At 34.8% G+C, this 26,476-nt stretch overlaps 1 protein-coding gene across 1 annotated transcript; it reads left to right on the top strand.

Moving 5' to 3' along the window:
* Positions 1-635: 635 nt before the first annotated feature.
* On the top strand, positions 636-24,699 carry LOC142329142 (uncharacterized). Its single transcript, XM_075373480.1, has 2 exons — positions 636-1,548; positions 24,539-24,699. The coding sequence occupies exons 1-2, from the start codon at positions 636-638 to the stop codon at positions 24,697-24,699; spliced, it is 1,074 nt and encodes a 357-aa protein (XP_075229595.1).
* The last annotated feature ends 1,777 nt before the right edge of the window (positions 24,700-26,476 follow it).

The following is a 26,476-nucleotide window of genomic DNA, read 5'->3' on the forward strand; positions in this document are numbered from 1 at the left end:
GTCTGCAGTAAGTAGCGAAGATGCAAAAGAGGTCATCTCCTTTGGTAAGGGCAGGAATGAAGAACTCCACGTGAGAATTCAGGGAGCGCAGAAAGCTGCAGAGTTTACAAGTAACCTACGACATAAGGCGGCAGATCTGCATGTTGACCTGCGTACAAGAGCGGGAAGGCGCACAATAGTTCACATCAGGGATGTAGAATATGACACCACTGAGACAGAAATTTTTCCTGCAATTACTGCAAGAGTAGGTACTGATGAGGACATCAAGATATCGTCAATTAGAAAAGGGTACGCCGAGACCCAAAATGTTACAGTTATCACCTCGTATAGGGCTGCCTGTAAGCTGGTGGAACAAAGGTTGAGGATTGGCTGGGTAAATTGTCGGGCATATATTAGGGAATCAGAGGAAAAGTGCTTCAGATGCCGGAATACTGGACATCGTAAACATGAGTGCAAGGGCCCTGACAGAATGGATCTCTGCTTCAATTGTGGAGGCAGAGACCACAAGATTGCTAAATGCCGGGAGCATAGTAGCTGCCTGGATTGTGGGAGCCAAGAACACCGCAACGGAGGCTGGGGGTGCTCAAAACACTTAAATGCTTAGGGTGATAATGGTTAACGCAAACAGAAGCACCATGTCTCATGATTTGGTTAGTGAACTGGTCATAGAGCAAAGGGCTGATTTACTGATAATCACGGAGCCGAACAAGTACGTTGTTGCTAGATCAGGCTGGATGGTGGATACAAATGGTGACGTGGCAATTATGGATGTAAGTGGCGGGATAGCATGGAGATTGACGTCCAGATCTGGAGGCATGTTGGCGGTGGAGTTGGATTCAACACTAGCGATTGGTGCCTATGTGTCTCCAAACTGTGACATACATGAATTTACTAGAAGACTAGACATAATACAAGGAGTAGTAAATAACGCTAGGAAGAAAGTCATTATTCTAGGTGATTTCAATAGTAAATCGATTGCAGCAGGGAGCGCATACACCAATCGCAGAGGTGAGATCCTTACGGATATGATGGGGGCAGTTAGCTGCCATTGTGTAAATGATGGCACCCCTATATATGAGGCGAGAGGACACTCGTTAGTCTTGGACTTAACAATCATAGACGATAGATGGAGTAGGGAACACTGGGACTGGCGAGTGTTACCACATGATGTGGCGAGTGACCATCATGCCACTATGATTACCATAAAAGGCTCAGACTGTGTGACTAGAGAGAAAATGCCCTATAGTAGTTTTACAACGGAACAGATCGAGATCATAATCGATAGAACGGCCGAAAGGATTATCAACATAGAGAATCTGACACCAGTTGCCCTGACTAACGTTATAAGACAAGAAATGGGCAGAGTAGCTCACAGAAGATCTAATAGACACTCAGTGTATTGGTGGAATATGGAGATTGAAACACTGAGAGGGCTCCTACAATCGCGCAGAAGAAGGAAGCAGAGACTCAGAATGCGAGGCGGACAGGAGTACGAGGAGGCATCTCTGGCTTATAAAGAGACCAGACGGGCCTTAAACAAAGCTATTCGTCTGTCTAAGAAAAAACAATGGCACAGACTCTGCGAGGAGTTAGACGGAGACCCCTGGGGACAGGCATACAAAATAATCACTAAGCGATTTGGAAGGCGTCTGCCCGTATTAAATAATGAGCAGGTAGAACAACAAATTAATGAGCTATTCCCCGGTAGAGTAGAAACTGCAGGAAATGTTATAGATTGCGAACCCAGACGCTTCACGTTCTCTGAACTGCACTTGGCTGTAGCACAACTGGGTAATAGGAAGAGCCCGGGTCCAGACGGAATTCCAGCGGCACTCCTTAAAGGGCTGATAAAGAGAATTCCTTATGAAATGCTTGATGTTGCCAGCCATGGATTAGAAAACAAGACATTTCCAGGAATCTAGGGTGGTGTTCCTCCCAAAAGGCACAAATGACAATGGAGAACCTTTATACAGACCATTGAGTCTTTTAAATACCGTGGCGAAGGTAGTGGAGAAGATGCTCGCTGGCCGAATCTTTAAGGAACTTGAGGAAGGAATAGGCATTAGTGGAAATCAGTTTGGATTCATGAAGGGTCGTTCGACGATACAGGCGGCGACAAAGGTGATCGACTGGGCTAAGGATACTAGGAGCGGCACATGGAGAACGAGGCGTATTCCCCTATTCATAGCTTTAGATGTAAAAAATGCATTCGGTTCTATCAAGTGGGAATCAATAAATAGGGCATTAGTGGAAAAAGGTATCAGTCCTTATTTAAGAAGGCAGATAGGGGAATACCTCTCAAATAGAGAATGCTTGGTGGACACGCAGAATGAGTGCCTATGTTTCAATATTTATGGCGGTGTGCCACAGGGCTCTGTACTGGGACCCTTACTCTGGATACTGGTCTTCGATGGGATATTAAGACTAGACTATCAGGATGGGGTACAAGTAATTACCTATGCCGATGACCTGGCGAAACTCATCAAGGGTAAAACAACTGTCGATGTACAAGAGAGTGCTAACAACACGTTACGGACGATAGATAATTGGTTGAAAGAGAGGGGATTCCAGCTGGCAATAGAGAAATGTAAATATATTATGTTCACAGGGAAGAGGATTTTAGACCGTCCGGCCATCCAAATTGGAAACCAACAAATAACAGAGGTCGAAAAGATGAAATACCTGGGTGTGACTTATGAGAAGAATTGCCGGTTCACCCAGCATATAATAGACATATGTGCCAAAGGTGAACAGATGACTAAGAATTTGAATATAATAATGTCTTCGCAGAGAGCTCCAAGACCCACCCTCTAAGCGAAGGGCGATAGCGTCCTCAGTGACATCCATGATGTTATATGCAGTACCAGTGTGGTGGCACTCAGTCAAGGTTAAAAGAAATTTGAACAGACTAGTTAGTACTCATAGGAGGCTGTTGCTGGGGGTTGTTTCAGCTTACAGGACGGTCTCCTATGAGGCGTTGTGCCTGTTGTCTGGGGTAACACCCCAGACAGGACTTAATGGCCCTAAATAGAGTCGAGAGGGCGCAAGGCCTCGAAGCAAAAGATAGACTTAGACATAGACGGCAGGAGGATGGACCAGCCAGATGCACGAAGGAGCTGATTCCAGATCTGGCACTATGGTTAGACAGGAAACATGGTGAGTTAAATTATCATATCACGCAGTTTTTTACAGGTCATGGCAATTTCAATGAATACCTCCATCGTGTTGGAAGAAGGCCAGGTCCAGAATGTATGTACTGTGAGAGAATTGACAATGCAGAACACACATTTTTCTGCTGCGAGAGGTGGGCAATTAAAAGGAGGAACTGTGGCATAATAGGTATGAGCCCAGCAGAGGTCCTAGAGCTCATGTTGAGGAGCGAAATAAACTGGAAGAAGGTTACGGAATTTATAGTAGCAGTATTAACAGAGAAGGATATAGATGAAAGGCGACTAGGTTACTAGTGTAGAATAGGGTAGGGTGGACAGCCTCAGTGTTGAGAGACGGCACGCTGAGGTGTGTCGTTCTCAATGATCCACTGAGAACTCCAAGGGTTTAGATAGGTTCTGATGAAGAAGAAGAGTAAGAAAAGACCCGGTGCCACGTTACGGCTATTCGAGGTATGTCGTGGTTACCAAATGGGTAAACAGAAAATCACTCAAAAGAGCTGACACTGCGAGCCGACCTGCCATGCCGGACGTTCAGCCGGTAGGCGGGGAGGCTCGTTAGAGTTTACCAGACACTCCCCTGGGTGGTGCAATACCAATCAGTCAGACCGACCCAGGGGAGTAGAGTGGAAAAAAAAAAAAGTTTTAGTACTGGTATAATAAATGCTTCTGACCAGCCGGGTGGAAAGACTAGTTCGGAGAATAAACCATTGTAAATATTCAAAAGATGTTGTAGTGCCGAATTAGGAAGGTGTGAAAGCGTACCAAGGCGAATGTTGTCCGGTCCAGCGGAAGTGTCACGCGAGTTTTGTGCGTGTGACACTTCCTTAAATACGAATGGGGCGTTTAATTCACCAACCCAATCACCAATGTTTAACTATAATACTTCTATCTGTGTCTTGTACCTTTGAAAATCATTTTTATATGACTAAGTGAGAGACACCGAGCCGAAAGTATTAACACTTTAGCTATAGTATTTGTCACAGCCGAAGATAATGAAAGGAGTTCTCCTTCATCAATAACACCGAGAATAGATTGTTTCGGTGATCCAAAAATTGCGCGGTTTTTTTTCCACACAGTAGACGAGGGGGTAGTGCGTGAGATAGTATTTACGTATTTCGTACATGTCTTCCTCTTAGCGTTCAAAAATACTCGACGGCATACCGCTTTAGCCCTGCGGTATAAATTTAGATGTTCAGTTGTAGGCCTACAATTAAATTTGCGTAGTGCCTGCCGTCGATTCCTAATAGCATTTATGCAATCATCATTCCACCATGGAACGGAAGGACATCTAGGATTACCCGATGTTTGTGGGATATATCTGTTGGCATTCTCAAGTATCATGGACGTAAAAGAGGAAAGTTGGTCAAGGATGTTCGCACCATCGTCATACTGTGATTGGAAGGCTTTATGGGATCCATTCCAATCCGCCTTTTCAACAATCCATCTCGATGACCTTCTTCTCACCTCGCGGTCTACACCGAAACCAATAATTATTGGTCTGTGATCACTGCCGTGAAAGTCGTCACGAACAGACCAATTAAGATGAGGGAGTAAATTCGGTGAGCATATGGAGAGATCAATGTTAGATATAGTACCAGATGATAAAGACATGAATGTGTGTGATCCATTATACAGTAGACAAAGGTCCAAGTCTTGTCTCATTAACGATGGAGATGGTATTTGCGCGAGGAAATTTGAAATATCTAGAGCACTGAACTCAGAGTTCGGCGAGAGATATAAATTGCACATATGCAATTTGAAGGTGATAGAGACCTTTACTGCAACAGCAGGAATGAAGGTGGCTAGTTGAGTCCTTGTAGCCGACACCTCATTCTTCATGAAAATAGCCACCCCACCGCCACTCTCTCTACTCTCTACTAGACAGTCGTATCTCTCGCAGAAGTACCCACTCAGTGTTATTGGATCATATTGTAGATGTGGTATGTGTTTCTTGGAAACACATGATTAGTGGAACATGTGCGTGCACCAATAATGTAATATCTTCAATGCGGAACGTAAGATCTCTAACATTCCACTAAATAATGTTCATAGATATAGATAAATAAATTCAGGAAAGTATAAATAATTAGTTGTACGTGATTCGGTTTTTTTGTTTGTTGTATTTTTGATTTTAAAGAACTCCGATGCCCTGGGTTCTTCAACCACATCCTCCAGTATATGGGGTGATGGTGGAGGAGATTTAGTAGAATGGGATGCCGCAGATGACATCCAAGAGGGGGTGGTTACGTGGGTTCCCTTAACAGGGAGCTTACTAGATGGCTTACCATCGCCAGCTGTGATTATCCCTATCCGTACCGGTAAAACTTTGGGAACAGGAACATTCATAGGGATCACACTGTTGGATTCACTAAATGTAACCAAAGACTTTTTGTTCATCTTTGTCATCTCTCAAATTGTGGCTGTTAGTGAGGCAACTTGATCAGATAACATCTGAACAAGTTTTTTTAGCTCACTGCAGGATCCGCACGGCTGATTACTTAAATTTGTAGGAGCTTGTTGTGATGTAGCGGCAGCAAAAGATACATCTGGATTGACCAGGTTTTTTGAGTAGTTAATAGTATTTTGTATTCTCTGCGTGCCGCCGGAAAAGATAGTTTTTGCTCGGTAGCAATTAGCACATTTTTCATCATCTTGGCAGTTAGTATCATTGTGTCCTTCTTTAGCACATCTACTACATACCTCTGTTTTTGAGCAAGATATTGTCGTGTGACTATGTGACTATACCCTTGGCATTTGAAACATCGTCGAGGGTTGGGAATGAAAGGTCTTACTCTAACTTAAAGATAACCAATTTTTATTTTTTCCGGTGAGACTGGAAGGTTGAACGTCGGTATAAGAGAAGGTGTTGGATCTTCCATTTCATTATACCCTTCACTTCTACAACATCTTGAGCACGAAGTCCATCACCAATTTCGTTTATATCCATTTCCAGATGGTCACGGCAAAAAATTACTCCCCGGCTGGTATTTAGGGTCTTGTGGCATGTCGCACTTATGTTTATGCCGCCCATATTGCAGAGACGCAACAGGGAGCGACTCTGCTAATCATTAAATATTTCTATCAGAATTGTTCCGTCTCGTATTTTTCTGATGTTCTTCGGAGAAGCAATAGTGACACATTTGTTAATCAGGAAAGGTGAGACCTTTTGAAGGGAGCCACCCTCATGTTTATTCCGAAGAACAACAAAACGAACATTCTTATATTTGACATTATAATTCTCTTCTGCAGTAACATTATCCTCGTCAGATAAAGCTGACCGAGACCTTTTCAGTAGACTAAAATTGGGGTTTTTTCAGATGGACCACCAACCATCATAGAATTTATTGTTGGAACTGAAATTTTGGTCCCACGAGTACCGCGATATAACGGACCACTTCAGCAGAGCGCACGCGTACTGGAGCTATAGCTAAATACAACTGGGTTTGCCCTGGTGCCCAGAGGACATCGTTCGATACTCACTACGAAGAGCCATCCATCCATCGACACGATAGTTCACACATTGGGTTACGGTTGCGTTTCGTAAGATGTCGCGTAAGTTGTTGTTGTCGTTTTGTAAGTGTAAATGTAAGAGAAAATTGTGTTGGATGTTGTTATGTAGTTGTGTAAGGGTATATGTTGTAATTTGTGTAGTGTTCTTGGTGTAGTATGTGTGTATAATGTAAAGTGTTCTGCAGCTCAGTGTATAATGAGAAGAAAAGCTGCAGAGGCTAGGCCCGTGGGGACGCCAACCCCCAAAGTCTTAAACAATAAGACTCCCCGTCGGGGTAAAAAAGTTAAATATTAAGCAGTCATAAATGCTAAGAATTGAAAGATCTCGAGAAGTCAAAATTAGTCGCTGGTAAGGAGAATTTGTAATTTTTAATAATTAATTAATATATCAGCGATAATCATGTTTGAGAAATTGATTTTTATTTTGATAAAATTATGATCTCAAATTCATATTACAAACTTATTCTTTTCTCCAGATTTTCTAAGTTATTATCTGTAAGTAAGAAAAAATGTTTGCAGATAATCCCAACGTTACAAAGAATCTTTTTCGAAATTCCCCCCCCCCAAAAAAAAACCACTTAATTTTTTAACCAATCGGCCAAAAATCGATGTATTTTTAATATCCAATATGAATTACGTTGGAGAAATAACCCAATAATCAGATTTAACCCATTTATATTACCATTCTCATAACCATTTATATTTCTTTATTTTATAAATATAATCTAACCAAACTTAACCTACGCTCGCTAACCTTACTAATTAATACTTAAGTTTTGAATATTTAAATAATAAATTCAGTAATTATTTATTATTTAATCAAAACATTACTGTTAATTAGTCGAGGTTAGCGAGCGTAGGAGGTTAAGTTTGGTTGATTATATTTTTAATTTATATTTATAATTTAAATTATAATTTTATGTTTTTTAAATTAATTTAATTTATTATGCCTATAATTTTAAACAATAATGCTTATATTTTTAATATGTAAAATGCGTTGATATAGAGAATGTTTAAAATGACCGGTATAAAACAGCATGCTTAATGTGTTGTCCGGTTATTTTGAATTATTTGCTGCTATTTTTAAAAATGAATATTCTCACCTAATTCTTAACGGATAATAAAATCAATTTTTTGCCCATTGGTTAAAAAATTAAGTGTTTTTTTTTATTTGGGGGGAGAATTCCGAAAAAGAACAGTTACAAATAATGTTGTAATGTTGGGATCACCAAAATTTGAAAATTAAAATAGGCTATAAAAAAGAAAAAACCGGTTTCAACGCGAAAATCTGTTATTTGTCCATGTTGATTTGTATATGTATCCACTCACTTCCCTGATATGTATCATCCCTGATGATATGTATAATACATATCATCCGCATTCATCCTCTGAAGAATTTCTAAACGGTAGTTACCGGAGGCTAAACAGGAAAAAGAAAGAAAGCGTCAGAATCGATTATCTCTTTATATCCACACACATAAAAATGTTATCGGGAAATAGTGGTCGGACACTTGTTTGTATATATATATACAAAACCTTATACATATATATATATATATATATATATATATATATATATATATGTATAAGAAAAATAAAAAGAATAATACTTGTGATAATATATTAGAAAAAATGTTACGTCTCGAAAATGTTACGTGGTCTATCTTTCATTACGCATGATTTTGTTTAACATTTTTCCCAGTTGTAACTAAAAAAACATTCATGAATTTAGCGGCTAGCAACAAAAAACTTTTACAACGAAAAGCTTCAAACTCTTGACATTTTTAGTTGTTTCTTGAGTTGTGATTTTTTAACACAGCTCTAACCCCAATGTTTTCCTTTTTTATCACCAAAATAAAAGTATAATTTTAGATAAATATTTATGAACACGAAGCTTACAGTTTCGATAATTAAAAAAAAAAAAAGATTAGAACAGCAATGAAAAAAAAAATAAAAAAAAATTGCAATAAATTTTTGTTATTTTATTCAACGCAAAAAGGAAATTTTTCAAAAAAAATAAGCACATTTTTGTAATATTGTTCATTCGAATCAATCGGGTCAAACCCAGCTCGCACAGACATAGAGGTCACAGTTCACAGATCATTAATTCAATTCATTAAAGTGTGTGCTTCAATTCAAAATAGAAATATGAGCAGCACATACAGTAAACAAGCCAACGTACCATGCATCTTGTTCATAAAGAAAAGATAGAGAAATCAAAACACTTGGAATACACGGTAACTTGTAATGAATGAAAAAAATGCAAAAGCTTTCTGAAATAATTGCTTTTGCTCTAAGTAAATTCACAAAAATGTGAATTAAACGTAGAAAAAACTCCCAGCAACTCTGGAAAAGCTGCATTTATATCAAAATACACGTCAACTATATTTTTAAATATTAAGTTAAAGAACTTCTTGCGCAGTTCAACAGAACAAGGGCGACTTTTTGTTAATTAAATAAAAGATGTATAATCTTTTCTTGATGAAATAATTAAAAATAACGAGTAAACCCTACATCAAACACAACTTTAAACTTGCTCACCACTGTGACTAAATTCATAATCGCGTAGGCTAAATACACCAATACAAAGTATTAATTTTTTAATTAACAAATTAATTAGTTAATCGCTCAAGGCCGCTACAGCACGGTTTTATTCTCATATTTTTCCGAACCCATTCCAATAATTTATTTGCCGAAATAAATTTTTTGGAGGTTAAAATCTCTATTGACTCAGCTATAACTAAACGGATCAGCCAATCTTCAACAAATTTTCACATACAGAACTTCAGATACACTGCTACTGCATATCTGAATTTCACTGAAATAGATCTAGTAGTTTTGGAGTTTTACATTATATATATATATATAAGGAAATTACATTTTAAATGAATGGTATTGTTGCATTCTTCATACCTCAAAACGTAAAGAAAATTCAATTTCACCTTCCAATCCCATCGTGCGACCGAAAGTAATACCGTGGTTTTCTTCAAATAGTCTGTAAAACACAACCATCTCATCTTGACAGATATGTTATTTTATTCTGAATAATTTTCTTGCGAAAGAATACACAAAACATAAATTTAAATAAGAAAACTAAAACAGGTATAAATTTTTAAAATCTATTATTAAAGTCGGCTGTCGTGGCGAGAGTGGTAGCGTCTTGGCCTTTCATCCGGAGGTCCCGGCTTCAAATCCCGGTCTGGCATGGCATTCTCACACACGGTACAAATAATTCATCTTATCCTCTGAAGCAATACCTAACGGTGATCCCGGAGGTTAAACAAAGAAAAAAAAATCTAATATGATATTATATTTCCTGTTTATAAGAAAATTAAATTATTATAACTGTTGGGTAAAGTTAACAAAAAACACACAGCTCGTGTTTGCCAAAAGAAATTGGACTTTAATTGGAAATAAAACAAATGAACTTATGTTATAATCATAACCTTAAAACATAAAAAGAAATTATGAAATTAACATAACTTAATGATACTTAAAATATCAGCTGAATCAAGTAATCAGTAATATTGAAAAATTAGCAATGAACAGATGTCATTAACTTGGAAAAATAAATTACAATAATTTCAGTAAAAAAAGAGCGAATTACAATAATCAAATTGAAATAAATAAACATATAAATAGAGTTCCTTTACTAGTAAGCTTTGTTGAAATTATAAAATTACAAAGAAGTCCTAAAACATAACTGCAAAAACTAACATCAGGAGTAATTTGCTTTAGGTTAATTTAAGAGAAGTATTATAAATACAGTTCATCAGTAGAAAAGGATTAATCTCGGCGATTAACATGTTACAAGATTAAATTATAAAGTTAATGACAATAACAACAAATTGTAATAATTAAACACGTAAAATAGATAAGGTGAACAATGACACTACCTTATACAAGTCACCGGTCGTGACTGCACTTAAGTGAATAAATGGTTTTTAAACTAAACTTGAAATTGAAAATGCACAAGGTACGATGAACTGAATGTTCCACAAATTTTAATGATAAAATAACTGTTGAACGTAATAAATAATGAAAATTGAACTTGCCTGTAGCACACAAATATTAGCAAGAGACGAACTCGTGAATGAAGGTAGATGAATACATACAGTAATCCTGGGCATAGCCCGCACTGGTGTATCAGGAATACAGGGGTGAGACGTGGTTTAGAGGTAGAATAATAGGTAGCATATCAGATATGTAGCAACGAGTTTGGAGAGATTCTGCATCGATGAAAATGAAATCAGCAGCTCGAGAAGATTCGGTGTCGATAGAATTGGCAATTTGTAGTGATTGAAACACTTTCCACGGAGACGTAATATAGAATTTGAAGAATGACTTAACGAAGAAACAAGGCAGAACAAAACATAGAGATGGGTGAAATTACGAGACACTGCCGAGTAGAGCTAGAGAATGTTTCGACGGAGAAATACCACAACGTTTATGCGAGTATGAATGCGATGAAAATATTAACATTATACGAGAGAGAGAGAACATCGAAGCCTGGTCCTCCAAGGCTGGAGGACCACCAGCCTTGTGGATCCGCACAACGTGTAAGTCAGGACTAGAATAACCAAAGCTGGCGTGGTGAGAGGTAGGGTAAGCGAACAAAGCAATGGACAGAAGAGAGTGTGTGTGTTGACAACAAGAGTAATGTCTAAGTGTTAGTATGAGAACGATTAGAGAAAACGTGAGGAATTCGGGAACGAAGACATAACAAAAATAATTTACAAGCAAGCAACCACTAAAGAATTACGTAAGAGTGATAAAATAAATTTTGAATATGCGAGTTGAAGAAATGACATCAGGGCAGACAAAGATAAATAGACTTCTAGGAACTATGACAATATTGAAATTGGTGAGAACAAAAATACTTAAGAATAATATATATATATGTTAAGACCAAACAGCAATAAATAATGCGAGATATGAAATACGTTGACACCAATATGATGATGCAACAGTAAGTCAAACTGGAGCCTAGAGAAATTGATATCGAAAACAAACCCAAACAACCTATTTAAAAATACACGTAGATAAGCCTTACAAAAATGCAAAATAAATTACCAAGCCTGTAAACTACAAGACTCGACCATAACCTTGAATTCATTGGAATAAAACAAATTTACGCAACGGCGTAAACAATAACTGTAATTTGATTAAATAATTAAAAAAAAATGAGGACCCTGCACAGAAGCATAAAGTTAACTCTCTCAAGCATTAAAGTAAACTCACTGAGTGAGTTTTGCTTTCATATTACAGTACGTGCTTATGCACTGAGTCATATTGTGACCGACTCGACTGCATAAGCGCGTATGAAAACAAGTTTGAAACAACATAACCTCAAATTGAGGTTAAAGAAGAAGTAGAACGATTCAACCAATCTTCAAATTTTCACACGTACAACTTGATATATTATTACAGCATATCTAAATTTGAGTGAAACTGATCTAGTATTTTTGGAGATTTTCGAGCCCCAAATTTTATATAAAAGGAAATTATATTTTAATTGAATGCAATTTTTGGACTCCTTTTACTTCAAAACTGATGAAAATTTAATTTTAACCCCTCTTCCACCGTGCAACCATTTTCTTCGTTTTCACCGCGCAAGTATTACCGTACTTTTCTTCGAAATATCGGTAAAAAATAATTAACAGAGAATCTTATGTTAGACGGCAACTGAGTTATTAATAATTATGATAATTACAATGATTAAATAATTTATTTATTTTAAAGTTTATTTTATTATTTGTAAAACTTTCACTTTCACTGCTGCTCCACCAGTTTACCGTATATAATTATATACTTATAACAGACATAAAATAATCCTGCCGGCTATTATTTAGGTACATAAACTGTAGTGTATCAAATAAATATTAACTTTTTAAATCTGTTCATAAAATATTAACTGTTAGGAAATTAAAAAAAAAAAGTAACTTGTTACTCCAAAGCTGTAATAACTTAGAATTTAATTCAATAAATGGGTTTTATACAATTAAATTTCGCGGCCGATTCAACTAGTATTTTATGTTACTGAATTGAGAACAGATTTACATTTTCTTTCATTATTAAAAATATATTCAGCACTATTATGTAGACTGGTCAAGGTCAGTGTCGAGGTTCTTTTAATTCTAATTTCTTTCCTCCCTCAAATCCAGTTATAAAGGTTATTGAAAAATAATATTTACATATTTTATAACAAAAATTAAATAATAGGTTACACCTCGATCGGTGAATACGTGATCCGAATGATTTGCAGATGTTTGTGGTTTACATTGGTTAAATTATTTAAAATTACTATTGTAAGTTACATTATGGTTACATTAAAATGCAATTTGAATAATTATTACTTGCAATAACGGTTTAAAATTTTTATAGATATCCTTGAGATTACAGAGATATCAAACGAAAAGTTACCTTTTGTACGATTATTTATATTTAATCATTATTATAAATATTTATATATTTAATATTATATTTATATATTTAATTATATATTTAATATAATATATATATATATAATATAATATATTATAATATTATATATATAATATATATATAATATTAATTATATATATATATAATTAATTATATATTTAATATTTATTTATAATATTTATATCAAGAGGAAAATATTTTGGTAAAATCTCAGTCGCCAAGAAAGACGAAGAAGTGTCGAAAATACTCCTAGAGTTGTAATCGAAGCAAAAGAACTGGGAAATGAGTGGATACATATACAAATCAACATGGACAAATAACAGACTTTTCCGCATTGAAACCGGTTTTTTTATTTTTTATAGCCTATTTTAATTTTCAAATTTTTGTGATCCCAACATTACAACATTATTTGTAACTGATCTTTTTCGGAATTCTCCCCCCCCCCCCAAAAAAAAACCACTTAATTGTTTAACCAATGGGCAAAAAATTGATTTTATTATCCGTTAAGAATTAGGTGAGAATATTCATTTTTAAAAATAGCATCAAATAATTCAACATAACCAGACAACACATTAAGCATGCTGTTTTATACCGGTCATTTTAAACATTCTCTATATCAACGCATTTTATATATTAAAAATATAAGCATTATTGTTTAAAATTATTACAATAATTACTGAATTTATAAATTATAGATTTATAATATAATATAATAAATAAATATAATCAACCAAACTTAACCTTTCTTTTTCCTGTTTAGCCTCCGGTAACTACCGTTTAGATAATTCTTCAGAGGATGATATGTATGAGTGTAAATGAAGTGTAGTCTTGTACATTCTCAGTTCGACCATTCCTGAGATGTGTGGTTAATTGAAACCCAACCACCAAAGAACACCGGTATCCACGATCTAGTATTCAAATCCGTGTAAAAATAACTGGCTTTACTAGGACTTGAACGCTGGAAATCTCGACTTCCAAATCAGCTGATTTGGGAAGACGCGTTAACCACTAGACCAACCCGGTGGGTTCGATTCTGATGCTGACGGCTCAAAAGCAAACGTATTTGAGCATTTAAAAATAAATTCAGTTAATATTTAACGGACATGAAATTTGATCAGTTTGTTTATTATTAATATTTGTTAATTGCAACTTTCGGTTGCATTTGCCACATTCCCTGTCTCTTGGGACTTGTAATATATCTGCCACTTCATGGAATGCATTCACACCATACTTTTCTGTGAAGATATTCTGAGTCTGGGCGTAACTGGCACATCTAATGGATTGTGAGAGATGAATATTTTCTGCTGCATTTTATAACCCATTTTTCCTCAATTAAACCTGTAACAAAAGAAGGAAAACAATTTTCTATAAGGTTGCGTCACTTTTTAAACACCGTAGAAGTCGAACCAATTATATTGATAATACTGAAAAGTTTTTAATTGAAAATTTTACAAAAATGTATTTTGTCCAATCTGTACAACCTACACATTACGTCATAAATGATTTGACGTAGTGTATAAGTGAGAAAATACGTGCTATGTCTGACACAATTTATTATTTCTGGAACAAAACGATTAATAGTTTTCATCAGAAATGATGTTTTTGTTTCTTGAATTCTAATAAAGAGTTTTTTAAAAATAAATGGTTCGATTTATTTATATTTATGAATAACTCTATTCATTTGTAGATATATTTTTATGCACATGTCATAGAGTATTTGTAGTTTTTTAATAATCAGCATGAGGTAACAAATTCGGTCGTGAGTAAATAGATCGTTAACATACAGTAGTTCCCGTTTTAAATTCTCGGTAAAGGTTTGGCGTATTTACATATTATTTAAATAAGATATGTATTTATTATTTTATACAATTTCATTCATATTTAATTACAGTTAAGGTCGTAACTTTTAATTCTGTAAAGTACATAGAATATCTTTTTTAAAACTTCAAGGATCACTTCTACCTACAATAAAAATAATAATAATTTTAAGTATTAATTTTTTAAGGCTGGTTTGATATTTTGTGTGTATATACATTTTTACTCATCCCACTAAACCAGAATTCTATGTAACAGAACGTACGCTAAACGGATTAAATTTTGCATGTCGAGGTTTTGCAGATATTGGCGTTAAATTTCGGAAGTATAATTATGTAAGCAGGCCTGTTTATTTTCAGATTAGTTGAACTGATTTGAATGAAATTTTATATGTTAAATTTTCTATGAGGCATTGAGCCATTTAATTTTGGTCAAGGAAGTAGGCAGATATCTTTTTTCCTGTTTAGCCTCCGGTAATTACCATTCAGATAATGTACGAGTGTAAATTAAATGTAGTCATGTACAGTCTCAGTTCGACCATTCCTGAGATGTGTGGTTAATTGAAACTCAACCACCAAAGAATACCTGCATCCACGATCTAGCATTCAAATCCGTGCAAAAATAACCGATTCCACTAGGACCCGAACGCTGGAACTGTCGACTTTCTAATCAGCTGATTTGGGAAGACGCGTTCACCACTAGACCAGCCCGGTGGGTTAGGGAGATATGGACCTAATGGATCTTGTATCCCAAAATTTTACTCAAGGGTAGGTAATTTTTTTCACATAATTTAACGCCCGTACCCTAAGTTACTTTCTAAAAGATTTTGATCTTATTCAAACTTCCTTAAGGGGTGAGGGCAAAAAGGTTTTTCTTTCTTATTATTCTACTTTTTAAGTAAAGGTTTGGGATATAGGATCCACGGCGACCCTACATTTTCATTTCCTTGACCAATCGCAACCAAAATACAGAAATTGTTAAGCTAAATTTCATCCAAATCGGTCCACAACTCGAAATATCAACCAAAAAACACGCTAACACACATACAAATTACGTATAAATAGATTCCTTCCGGAATTTTTCAATGCTAAAATTTTACTTTTTGGTTAGAAGGGATTATGAAGTATCAAGATTTGTATATACCCGGATATGCAAAATTTTATCTTATCAGCACACTTTCTGTTAAATAATGTACTGTGTAACTGTACATTAAATCTATGTAGCCGATAAAGTAGAAATATAAATAATTAAATTATTCTTAGAAATACAGTCGTACATACCGAGTGTTATGTATTAATTGAGGAAGTCTTTTTTTTCTTAGAATTATCTTATATTTATAATTAATATGGCTCTTAAATAACTTTGTCGTAATAAATTTCTTAGTTACGAGGTAATTACAGATAGGTGGTATTTCCAAAGTTTTTCAGGTATTGATTAATCAACATGCACGGATGTGTCGATACTACTCAATTGGCTGCTTATAATAAACATCGTGCGTAAGCGCCGATTTATTCTAGCGTGAATTATAATGGTTTTACAAAACTAATTTAAATCATATCATATTTAAAATATGACAGAGCCAAAACAATGTTACAGGCTTTGTTAAATCTGTAAAAAATCTGATATGAACACCACATGACTTCCTTGTACGCATATTAAATTACATACACATTTAAAAAAAAAAAATGAAAAGTACATAAAATTTTATTTCATTAATAACTTCTATTTTTTCATAATTTTAAGGGCGTAGGTCAAGACGACTTAAACGACCATATCAACATCACTCAATCCTCCGAGTACTGCGCAGCTGAAAGCAATGGAAAACTACAGCTGCTTTTTTTCCAAAAAAATGTAGCTAACTGCATTTTCATATAATAATGATGGAGGCGCCTTCCTTGGCAAATACTCCGGAGGTAAACTAATCCCCCGTTCAGATCTCTGGGTGGGGACTACTAAGGAAGGGGTCACCAGAAAATTAAAAAATAACATCCTACGAGTCGGAGCGTGGAATGTTAGAAGTCTAAAAAAGTTGGTAGGTCAGAAAATTTAAAAAGGGAAATTGATAGGATAAATGCAGATGTAATAGGAATTAGCGAGGTTCGGTGGGAAGAGGAAAACGACTTTTGGTCAGGTGATAATAATAATTAACTTAGCTTCAAATAATGGGCAGACAGGAGTAGATTTTGTAATGAACAAGAAGATATGGAACAGAGTAGAGTATTTCTAAATGCATAGCGATAGAATCATTATAATAAGGATAAAATCGAAACCTAAACCGACAACGATTGTTAACGTCTATATGCTTACAAGCGCCCATGATGATGAGGTAGTGCGTTACGAAGAAATTGACAAAGCAATTAAACACATATTAGGAGATGAAAATTTAATAATAGTTGGAGATTGGAATGCAAACATTGGAAAAGGCAAGGAAGTAAATATAGTGGGTGAATACGGGCTGGGCAAAAGGAATGAAAGAGGGGACAGACTTTAGTTTTGCACGAAGTATAATTTAGTAATTGCCAACACCCAGTTTAAAAATCATAATAGAAGAATATACACATGGAAAAAGCCAGGCGATACTGCAAGGTATCAGATAGATTATATCATGGTTAAGCAAAGATTTAGAAATCAACTCGTTGACTGCAAAACTTACCCTGGAGCAGACATTGATAGCGACCATAATTTGGTGATAATGAAATGTAGATTGGGGTTTAAAAACCTGAAGAAAAGGTGTCAGATGAATCGGTGGAATTTAGAGAAGCTTGAGGAAGAGGAGGTAAAGAAGAGTTTTGAGGAGGACATCGCAAGAGGTCTGAGTAAAAAAGATAAGGTAAAAAATGTAGAAGAATAATGAGAGAATGTTACAAAGGAAATTCTTAAATCAACAGAAGCGAACTTAGGTGGAACAAAGAAAACCAGTAGAAAACCTTGGATTTCAGACGATATATTGCAGCTGATGGATGAATGTAGAAAATATAAGAATGCTAGTGATGAAGAAAGTAAAAGGAACAATAGAAATTTAAGAAATACTATAAACAGGAAGTGCAAACTAGCGAAAGAAGAGTGGATAAAAGAAGTGTTCAGAAGTGGAAAGAGAACTGAACATTGGTAAAACAGACGGAGCATACAAAAAAGTCAAGGAAAATTTTAGGGTACATAAATTAAAATCTAATAATGTGTTTAAAAAAGATGGTACACCGATTTATAATATGAAAGGCAAAAGTCCATAGGTGGGTAGAATATATTGAAGAGTTGTATGGAGGAAATGAATTAGAAAATTGTGTTATAGAGGAAGTAGAAGAGGATGAAAGGGGAAAAAACAATACTGAGATCTGAATTTAAGAGCATTAAAAGATTTGAATGGCAGAAAGGCTCCTGGAACAGACGGAATACCTGCAGAATTACTGTGCAGTGCAAGTGAGGAAGCAATTGATAGATTATACAAACTGGTGTGTAATATTTATGAAAAAGGGGAAGTTCCATCAGACTTCAAAAAGAGTGTTAGTCATGATACCAAAGAAAGCAGGAGCAGATAAATGTGAAGAATACAGAACAATTAGCTTAACTAGTCATACATTAAAAATTTTAACTAGAATTCTATACAGAAGAATTGAGAGAAGAATGGAAGAAGTGTTAGAAGAAGACCAATTTGGTTTCAGGAAAAGTATAGGGACAAGGGAAGCAACTTTAGGCCTCAGATTAACAGTAGAAGAAAGATTAAAGAAAAACAAACTAACATACTTGGCATTTATGACCAGGAAAAGGCGTTCGATAATGTAGACTGGAATAAAATGTTCAGCATTTTAAAATAATTAGGATTCAAACACAGAGATAGAGCAATGATTGCTAACATTTACAGGAACTAAACAGCAACAGTAATAATTGAAGAACATAAGAAAGGGAGTCCGACAAGGATGTTCCCTATCCCCGTTACTTTTTAATTTTTACATAGAGCTAGCAGTTAATGATGTTCAAGAACAATTTAGATTCGGAGTAATAGTACAAGGTGATGATGAAGATACAGTTCAAGATGAAGATGCTATGATTTTCTGATGATATAGTAATTCTAGCTGAGAATAAAAAGGATATAGAAGGAACAATGAATGGCGTGGATGAAGTCCTGCGCAAGAACTACCACATGAAAATAAACAATAACATAACGAAAGTAATGAAATGCAGTAGAAATAACGAAGATGGGCACAGAATGTGCCCATCTTCGTTATTATGAAGTGCCCATCTTCGTTATTTTAAATAGGAAGAGAAAACATTACGGAGGTAGAAGAATTTTGTTATTTGGCAAGCAGAATTACTAAAGATGGACAAAGCAGCAGCGATATAAAATGCTGAATAGCACAGGCAAAATGAGCTTTCAGTCAGAAATATAATTTGCTTACATCAAAAATTAATTTAAATGTCAGGAAAAGATTTTTGAAAGTATATGTTTGGAGCGTAGCTTCATACAGAAGTGAAACTTGGACAATCAGAGTACCTGAAAAGAAAAGATTAGAAGCCTTTGAAATGTGGTGCTACAGGAGAATGTTAAAAATCTTTTGGGTGGATAAAGTGACAAATGAAGAGGTGTTGCGGCAAATCGATGAAGAAAGAAGCATTTGGAAAAATATAGTTAAAAGAAGAGACAGACTTATAGGCCACATATTAAGGCATCCTGGAATAGTCGCTTTAATATTGGAGGGACAGGTAGAAGGAAAAAATTGTGCAGGCAGGCAACGTTTTGAATATGTAAAAGAAATTGTTAGGGATGTAGGATGTAGGGGGTATACCGAAATGAAACGACTAGCACTAGATAGGGAATCTAGGAGTATCAAACCAGTCAAATGACTGAAGACAAAAAAACATAAAGCTATCTAGAAATATCTACAATTGTTTTAAAAAAATAGTCCCTGGTTCTAAAATGCAGAAAAGGTTTTTGGAATATTTTTAAAATTATTTTAGCTTTTACAAAAGGGAATGTTAGATTTAGAGAAAACTTTACTTAGATAAACTTGTTAAGCTTAACCTATCTGTGTATGAATATTTTTAGAAAAATTATTCCCAATCTCTAAAAAATATATATTCTTTTTTTTAACCTTTTCTGCATTTTAGAACCAGGGACTATCATTTAAAAAAAATTGTAGATATTTCTAGATAGCTTTATGTTTTTTTGTCTTCAGTCATTTGACTGGTTTGATGCATTTCTCCTCTTTTACTGCTGATGTGGTAGTTAAAACACCTCTACTTTGGAAATTCTCCCCTTCTACAGTTTAGTGGTAGGAGTTAGTTATAGCTATAGTAATCAATATAGATAGACTGTGTTTAGTACTATTTCTAGTTTATAACGGTGCAAGCAGTTTGTAAATAACTTACTTTTTTACCAAACATCAATTTTTCTGTAAGTTTATTAATTTTGTTTTTTCTTTTTTAAATAAATTTAAAGCTTGTTCTAGCATTTTTTAACCATAAAATAAATTCAATTCTTTTAAAACTTTAATTTATCCTCTCTATATGGATTACCTGTGTTACTATGAGTGGGCATCTAACCTTGTGTGAGCAGATTCAGCTGACATCCCAATAAGAAGTATGGCAGTCTGTGGTACAAGCACAGAGATGATGGCAAAGTGTGAAAGGACCCCGTGCCTCGGTAAATGCAAAGACTATAAGGAATTGCCACTCGAAGTTAATGGAAACAGGTTCTGTATCAGATGTTAGGAGATGCGGTCACACCTCAACATCAACAGGACGGAAGAAAATGTGCAAGTGATTCAGGAAATGTTCACTCAAAGGTCCTCAGAAATTAAAAAGACAGGCATCTTGCAAAAGTGGTTTAACCCGACACACAAATCGAACTGTTCTGAAGAAAGAGTTGAGTTTTTGTCCATGAAAACCACATTACTGCCAGTAATTATGGCTGGAAGATTGTGTGATAATCAGTTACAATATGGAGAGATGCTTGGTATGAAGACTGGTCTGATATTTTTGGTAATATCCTGTGGTCAGATGAAGCTGTGTTTCATGTTGGGGGATTTGTTAACCAGCACAATTGTTATTATTGGGCAACAGAGGATCCGAGGATGGTTGTTGAAAAAAGCTAAAATCACCCAACGATCACAGTGTGGTGCGGCATGACATCCACAAAAGTTGTGGGTCTTTATCTCATTTGGGACACAATGAATGCTGAATGGTACCTTGACATGCTTCAAGATTATGTTCATGGTATTGTATCCACATGGAACGATTACAACAACCTATCTTTATGCAAGATGGGGGCCCCGCCTCACTTTACAAGCCTTGTCCGTGCATGGCTCGACATCCATTTTTCACGACACTGGTTGGGATACCATGGTCAGCAAGGCATCCTGACCTAACACCCTGCAACTCTTCCTCTGGGGATGGCAAAAGGGGAATTATCGCATTCTTCCATGTTCTTGGAAGCATACCACTGGATTATCTGCAGACGTCTATATCACAAATATCCCTATCTGTTTACGGAAACTGGTGGTGCTTATGTGGAATATTAGCATAATAATTCTATCACTGTAAGGAACAAAATATTTTTTTGATTCATGAAAATTAGTTAAGTATTAAAAAAGTTATAAACAATTTTCAACAGGGAGTTAATTCCCGGCCCACTCTGTATATAACCAACTCCCACTACTAAGCTGTAGAAGTGGGGCGTTTCCAAGAGGTGTGTGGTAGATCTACCACATCGGTAGGGGACATAGTGCTCTCATGTCATAGATCTACCACATCAGCAGCGAAAGGATCAAGTATTATTATTATTAATTTCCAGGAGTCATGTAATACTTTCCCATCTTTATTTTATTTTTATAAATTTTTCCCTGACAGGCATAGGCCAAATTTAAAGGATTGATTCAGGAAATCAAAATATAGAAAAAACTTTCATGTGGACAAATCTCACATTTTCATTTTTTCTTCTCTTCACCATCTTTTTGTTTTTTCAATAAAAAACGTATATCTTTTGAACGAATTGAGATATTTTATTAAAATTTGATTTGCATGTACCCAACAATACCTTCTATAAAATAAACAAGTTTGAAAATTTTATATTTAATAATTCCAAAATGGTGACCATTAAATTGTTTAATCATTAATAGATCTGTAAATATTAGTTTTATTTGATAAATTTTTAAGCCTTTTATTTTGAATAAAATAACATCACGTTCATTTAAATAGATTGATAAACAGTTGCTATATGACTGAAACTGTTTAAGTGGAACACAAAAATTATGCGTGAAAACAAGCATAAAATTGTCAGACTCCATAATTTCCAATCTGCACCCCTACATAAAAGCGTTATAAGTACTGACCTATTTTGCATTTTTTTAGTTTTCTGCTAATATTCTATATATTAGTTTTATATAACAAGTAAGATTTAATTAAATTGCTTCTTTATAAGGAAAATCCTGGAAAGTAATGAAAGCCATTGCTGGCTTTTTTTTTATCAATACAGCACTTTTATATTTAGTTTTCATGACATTTTACAGGTTATTGATTGATAGATATCGAATCATAATGAAGTTATAAACAGAGAATTTCTTGAAAATATTGAAATTCATTCAATTAATCGAACCATGATTATTTTGACCTTGAGTTTCCTTACCTGTGAATAAAAATGTATCATTTTACATAACAGTAACTAACATCATGACAAGTTATCATGATTTAAAATATTGTGGCTTGTTTCATTAGGAACTGGACTCCTGATTTCTCTGTAACATTTATTTTTATTAATTGTATTTTTATCACTATTATATATTTCATTCGTAAGCTAATTAAACTGAGCATTTCAGCACAACTAAGACAGTTGTGCTGAAATGGCTGACACGAGTAATTACAGCATCGAGGAGCAGTTAGTGACAAGTGTATGGGTATATGAACGACAACATACAAATCAAAAACAATTAAGCTAATTAGAGATATGTTCTGGCAACACTTTAACAATCCACCACCATAAAAAGTAACAACGCTGGTTTGAAAAAAACGTGCGTTTGAATTAGGCAGTGTTAAAGATAGACCACAGATTAGATGAAAGTTATAACAGTTAGAAACGTGCTGTTGCAGTTTCCATTGAACAATCTCCATTTTTACCCCAAAGGAAAGACACCCACCATGTGATGGATCCAATCATCATGCCACCCCTCTGAACCTAGCCATTAGGACTTTACCAGGTCATCTTCAATGTAGTCTGACCACAGTCAAGATACCATCAATGCGAATGCCATGTGTGACATTCCCATCAGTATAAACGCCTAATGGATCCTACAATACTGAACCCTAACACAAATATAGTCTTAACACTTAGAGTGCTGTTCCCGTCATTTGACGGAATGACGTAACTACTGAGAAATGTGGATCATGTCATTTGACGGAGTTCATATTTACATGTTATTAAATGTAATATCCCGTCAAAAGACGGGATTTATTCAATTCCACTACTTTTCGTATATATTTTAGTACCTAAATAAGGCACGGAGTGTGCTTTTGGTAATATCGATTATTATAAAATCGATTTGGTATCGTGCAGTTACTTACAATCGTGATAGTGTTTAAGTGTGAACCGAATGTAAAGAAAAAAATTTTTTTAATTTAAAAACAGGTTTTCAAAAATCTGCTATATCTTTTTATTCATACATGGTAGAAGTATATATTATATATCATTTGAAACTAGAAGATTTGAGGTTTTCAGTCATGTAAGTACCAATTTTATATTATGTTTAGTTATAAATTTACAAAGTTACAAATATAAGCAAAAATGGCTAGCATTCTACAAACAGTCACATTTTGATACCCTCAGCACTCTAAGTGTTAAATAAGACTACACCGATTCAGCTAAAATCATCATGGACAAACCCTAGATATTTTTTTTTTTTTTTTTTGGTTGACCTAAAGATTTGATCCAACACACAACACCAATGGAAACAAAACTAAACATAAAGAACTCAAACATAAACAATAACATTAATAAAAAACAAAATATTATAATTAAACAAAAACAATCAACATAGAGACAAAACAATAACTCAAGCTATGATCAGAAACGGACTAATCATACGGAATACAGAAAATAACATAAATCAAAAATAAACACTAAAATAACAACAAATCATTGGCATCACCAACAATTATTCCCAAAACAAATACACAAACAACAGAAATAGAGAGACGTAAACCTGCAACAGCATTCGAGATAAAACCAACCAAAAACATAAGCAATAACCGAACACACTAATAAGAACAAACATCAGAATCCAATACTTATCCAAACCACAAACCACAGACACTGGCGTGTGTGAAGGGGCTTAAGGTATATATAACTGTGTACGAGTTTAAGACCCTTTTTGTCACTGAACAATCCCCAATGAAATAAGACTTGTAATCAGCCAGCTGAACTTCATGTACTGTGTACAAGATGCTAAACCATATGAAAAAGTACTTGAAAGTTAGGCCATTTTGTCCGATGTTCATCAGAAAAATGTCAGATGTAGACATGGAATATCGCGCTGCATCCTGCCCAGATTTATTACAAAAATTCTCCACTGCAGTAAGATGCTTTTTAATAATGAATGTGGAATCTATTGCAGTTCACGTGCCAGAAATGTGTTATTTTGGGCGCAAGAAAATCCTTATTATGCGACATAGTAGAAAAGAAATCCACCCACCATATGTCATGATATGGGCTGAAATGGCAGCTCATCATTTCTTTGATGGGCCAATGATTGCACAAACTTATTTAGAGATGTGAGAGGCATGATTTATACCACAGCTTCAAGAGAAAGATCTCATGGAACGAGTATGGTTTCAGCAGGATGAAGCATCTGCACATTTTGCTCTATCAGTCTGCGCGTTTCTGAATGAAAAATTTCCAGGATGTTGGATTGGCCAGGATACTCCAGTATCATCAGCTCTGTTATCATGACCACCATAAAGTCCTGATCTTACCACACCAGACAATTCATTATGGAGAATTGACAAGGTACACGTATCAGTATGTTGCTAAACCACAAATGAAGAACTGCTTGATGCAGTGAGGGATGTCTTCCATAAACTAACACCAGAAATGCACAATCACATGTCACGGAGGACATACTGACGTATTCTTTGGACAATTCTATACACATGATATAGAATTATGATGTAATATGAGGGCAAACACATCGACCCACTGGATCATTAAAATCAATACTATGTATCAAGTGAGTAAATAAAATAATTCATTATTATATCGCATTTTTCATAACCAATTTTTAGTTTTAACTTTAGGAGGAACGATGACTTCCTGATCAACTATACATTAGAAAATAAAAATATTCAGTAGTCTACAGGAATTAAGGACATAAATGTGAAAATTAGAATTAAGTTAAAAGAAAATAAAATACCAACAGTAGTCCAGATTCATTGTTGATCCTCAATATCGATAACAAATGTGGTAGGTTTTATACTAGTCTTTTAAATGTTTAATTAGTTGGAAGAGTTTACAAACACTTTAGTTGTAATGGATTTGGATTAACAGCAAGATCAGGATGAAAATCACAAATTACGAGCGAATTGGAGGTGTAAACAAAAGATAAACAGATTCATAGAAAGAATTTGGAGACCTATCATGAGTGATCAGCCTAGTTTATTTAATGTTAAAAATTTCTGTATTTAGTTGGAAAAATGATCTTACTTTCCCTGCAAATATAGCTAGAATAGTTATAATAAAGATGAAAGTGTGTTGATATGCCAAAAAAGGGTATCAGATTTTTTGCAAATCTTTATATCTTAAAATCAAACTGGTTCATCTACAGTAATGATGCAGTGTTGGTCAGAAGAGCATTGAAATTTTTCAGTGGAGCGTTCTGCAAACATAACTGGTTCTGCTACAGCAATGCAACAAATTTTTCAATATTTTGAAACTGGAAGGAATGGAAATTTCTCACACGCCAAACAATATAGAATTGGTTCATACAATTCAGGTCTAAAGAATCCATTGTCAACAAGAAGCCACCTAGTCAGACTGAAACTGTGCGAACCCTGCAAGATGTATGGTGAGTGGCAGAAGCATTCAGTTTGTCGCCATTCAACCGCCTAATTTGTTAAAGGGATATCACGAAAAAAATCAATTTAGATTTTCTTCAGAGGCATTTCAGAAGAATTATTAACCCAAATCAGTTACATACAATGCATATAATAATCCAAAATAATTTTTTCTTGAAAAAAAATCAACACCTGTCCCTTAAAATAAAAATGTATGGTTAAGTTTATAGTTCATATTTAGAGCTATCAAGAAATGTTTACAATTTTTTTTTTAAATTACAGACCCCAGACCTAAAATGAAGAAAATTTTCTTTTTATTATTTTTGGCCTTTATTGAAGGGGTTTTTAGATTTAGAAACTTTTTTAAAGCAAATTTGTTACGCTTAACCTATATATGAATGCTTAGAATAAATTTTAAGAAAATTTATTTCCCAATTCTATAAAATACATTTTCTTTTTGCTCTAGTAATTTTTTTAACTTTTCTCCATCCCTTAAAGGCTAT

The sequence above is a fragment of the Lycorma delicatula genome, chromosome 8, assembly GCF_047948215.1.
Source record: "Lycorma delicatula isolate Av1 chromosome 8, ASM4794821v1, whole genome shotgun sequence".
In the NCBI taxonomy this organism is placed as follows: Eukaryota; Metazoa; Arthropoda; class Insecta; order Hemiptera; family Fulgoridae; genus Lycorma; species Lycorma delicatula.

What these genes read in the sequence shown, in the direction of transcription:
- LOC142329142 (XM_075373480.1), top strand. Translation starts at nt 636, where the DNA reads ATGTCTCATGATTTGGTTAGTGAACTGGTCATAGAGCAAAGGGCTGAT. An exon ending in GGCCTTAAACAAAGCTATTC is followed by an intron (nt 1,549 to 24,538) that starts GTCTGTCTAAGA and finishes AATCTATTGCAG; the next exon opens with TTCACGTGCCAGAAATGTGT.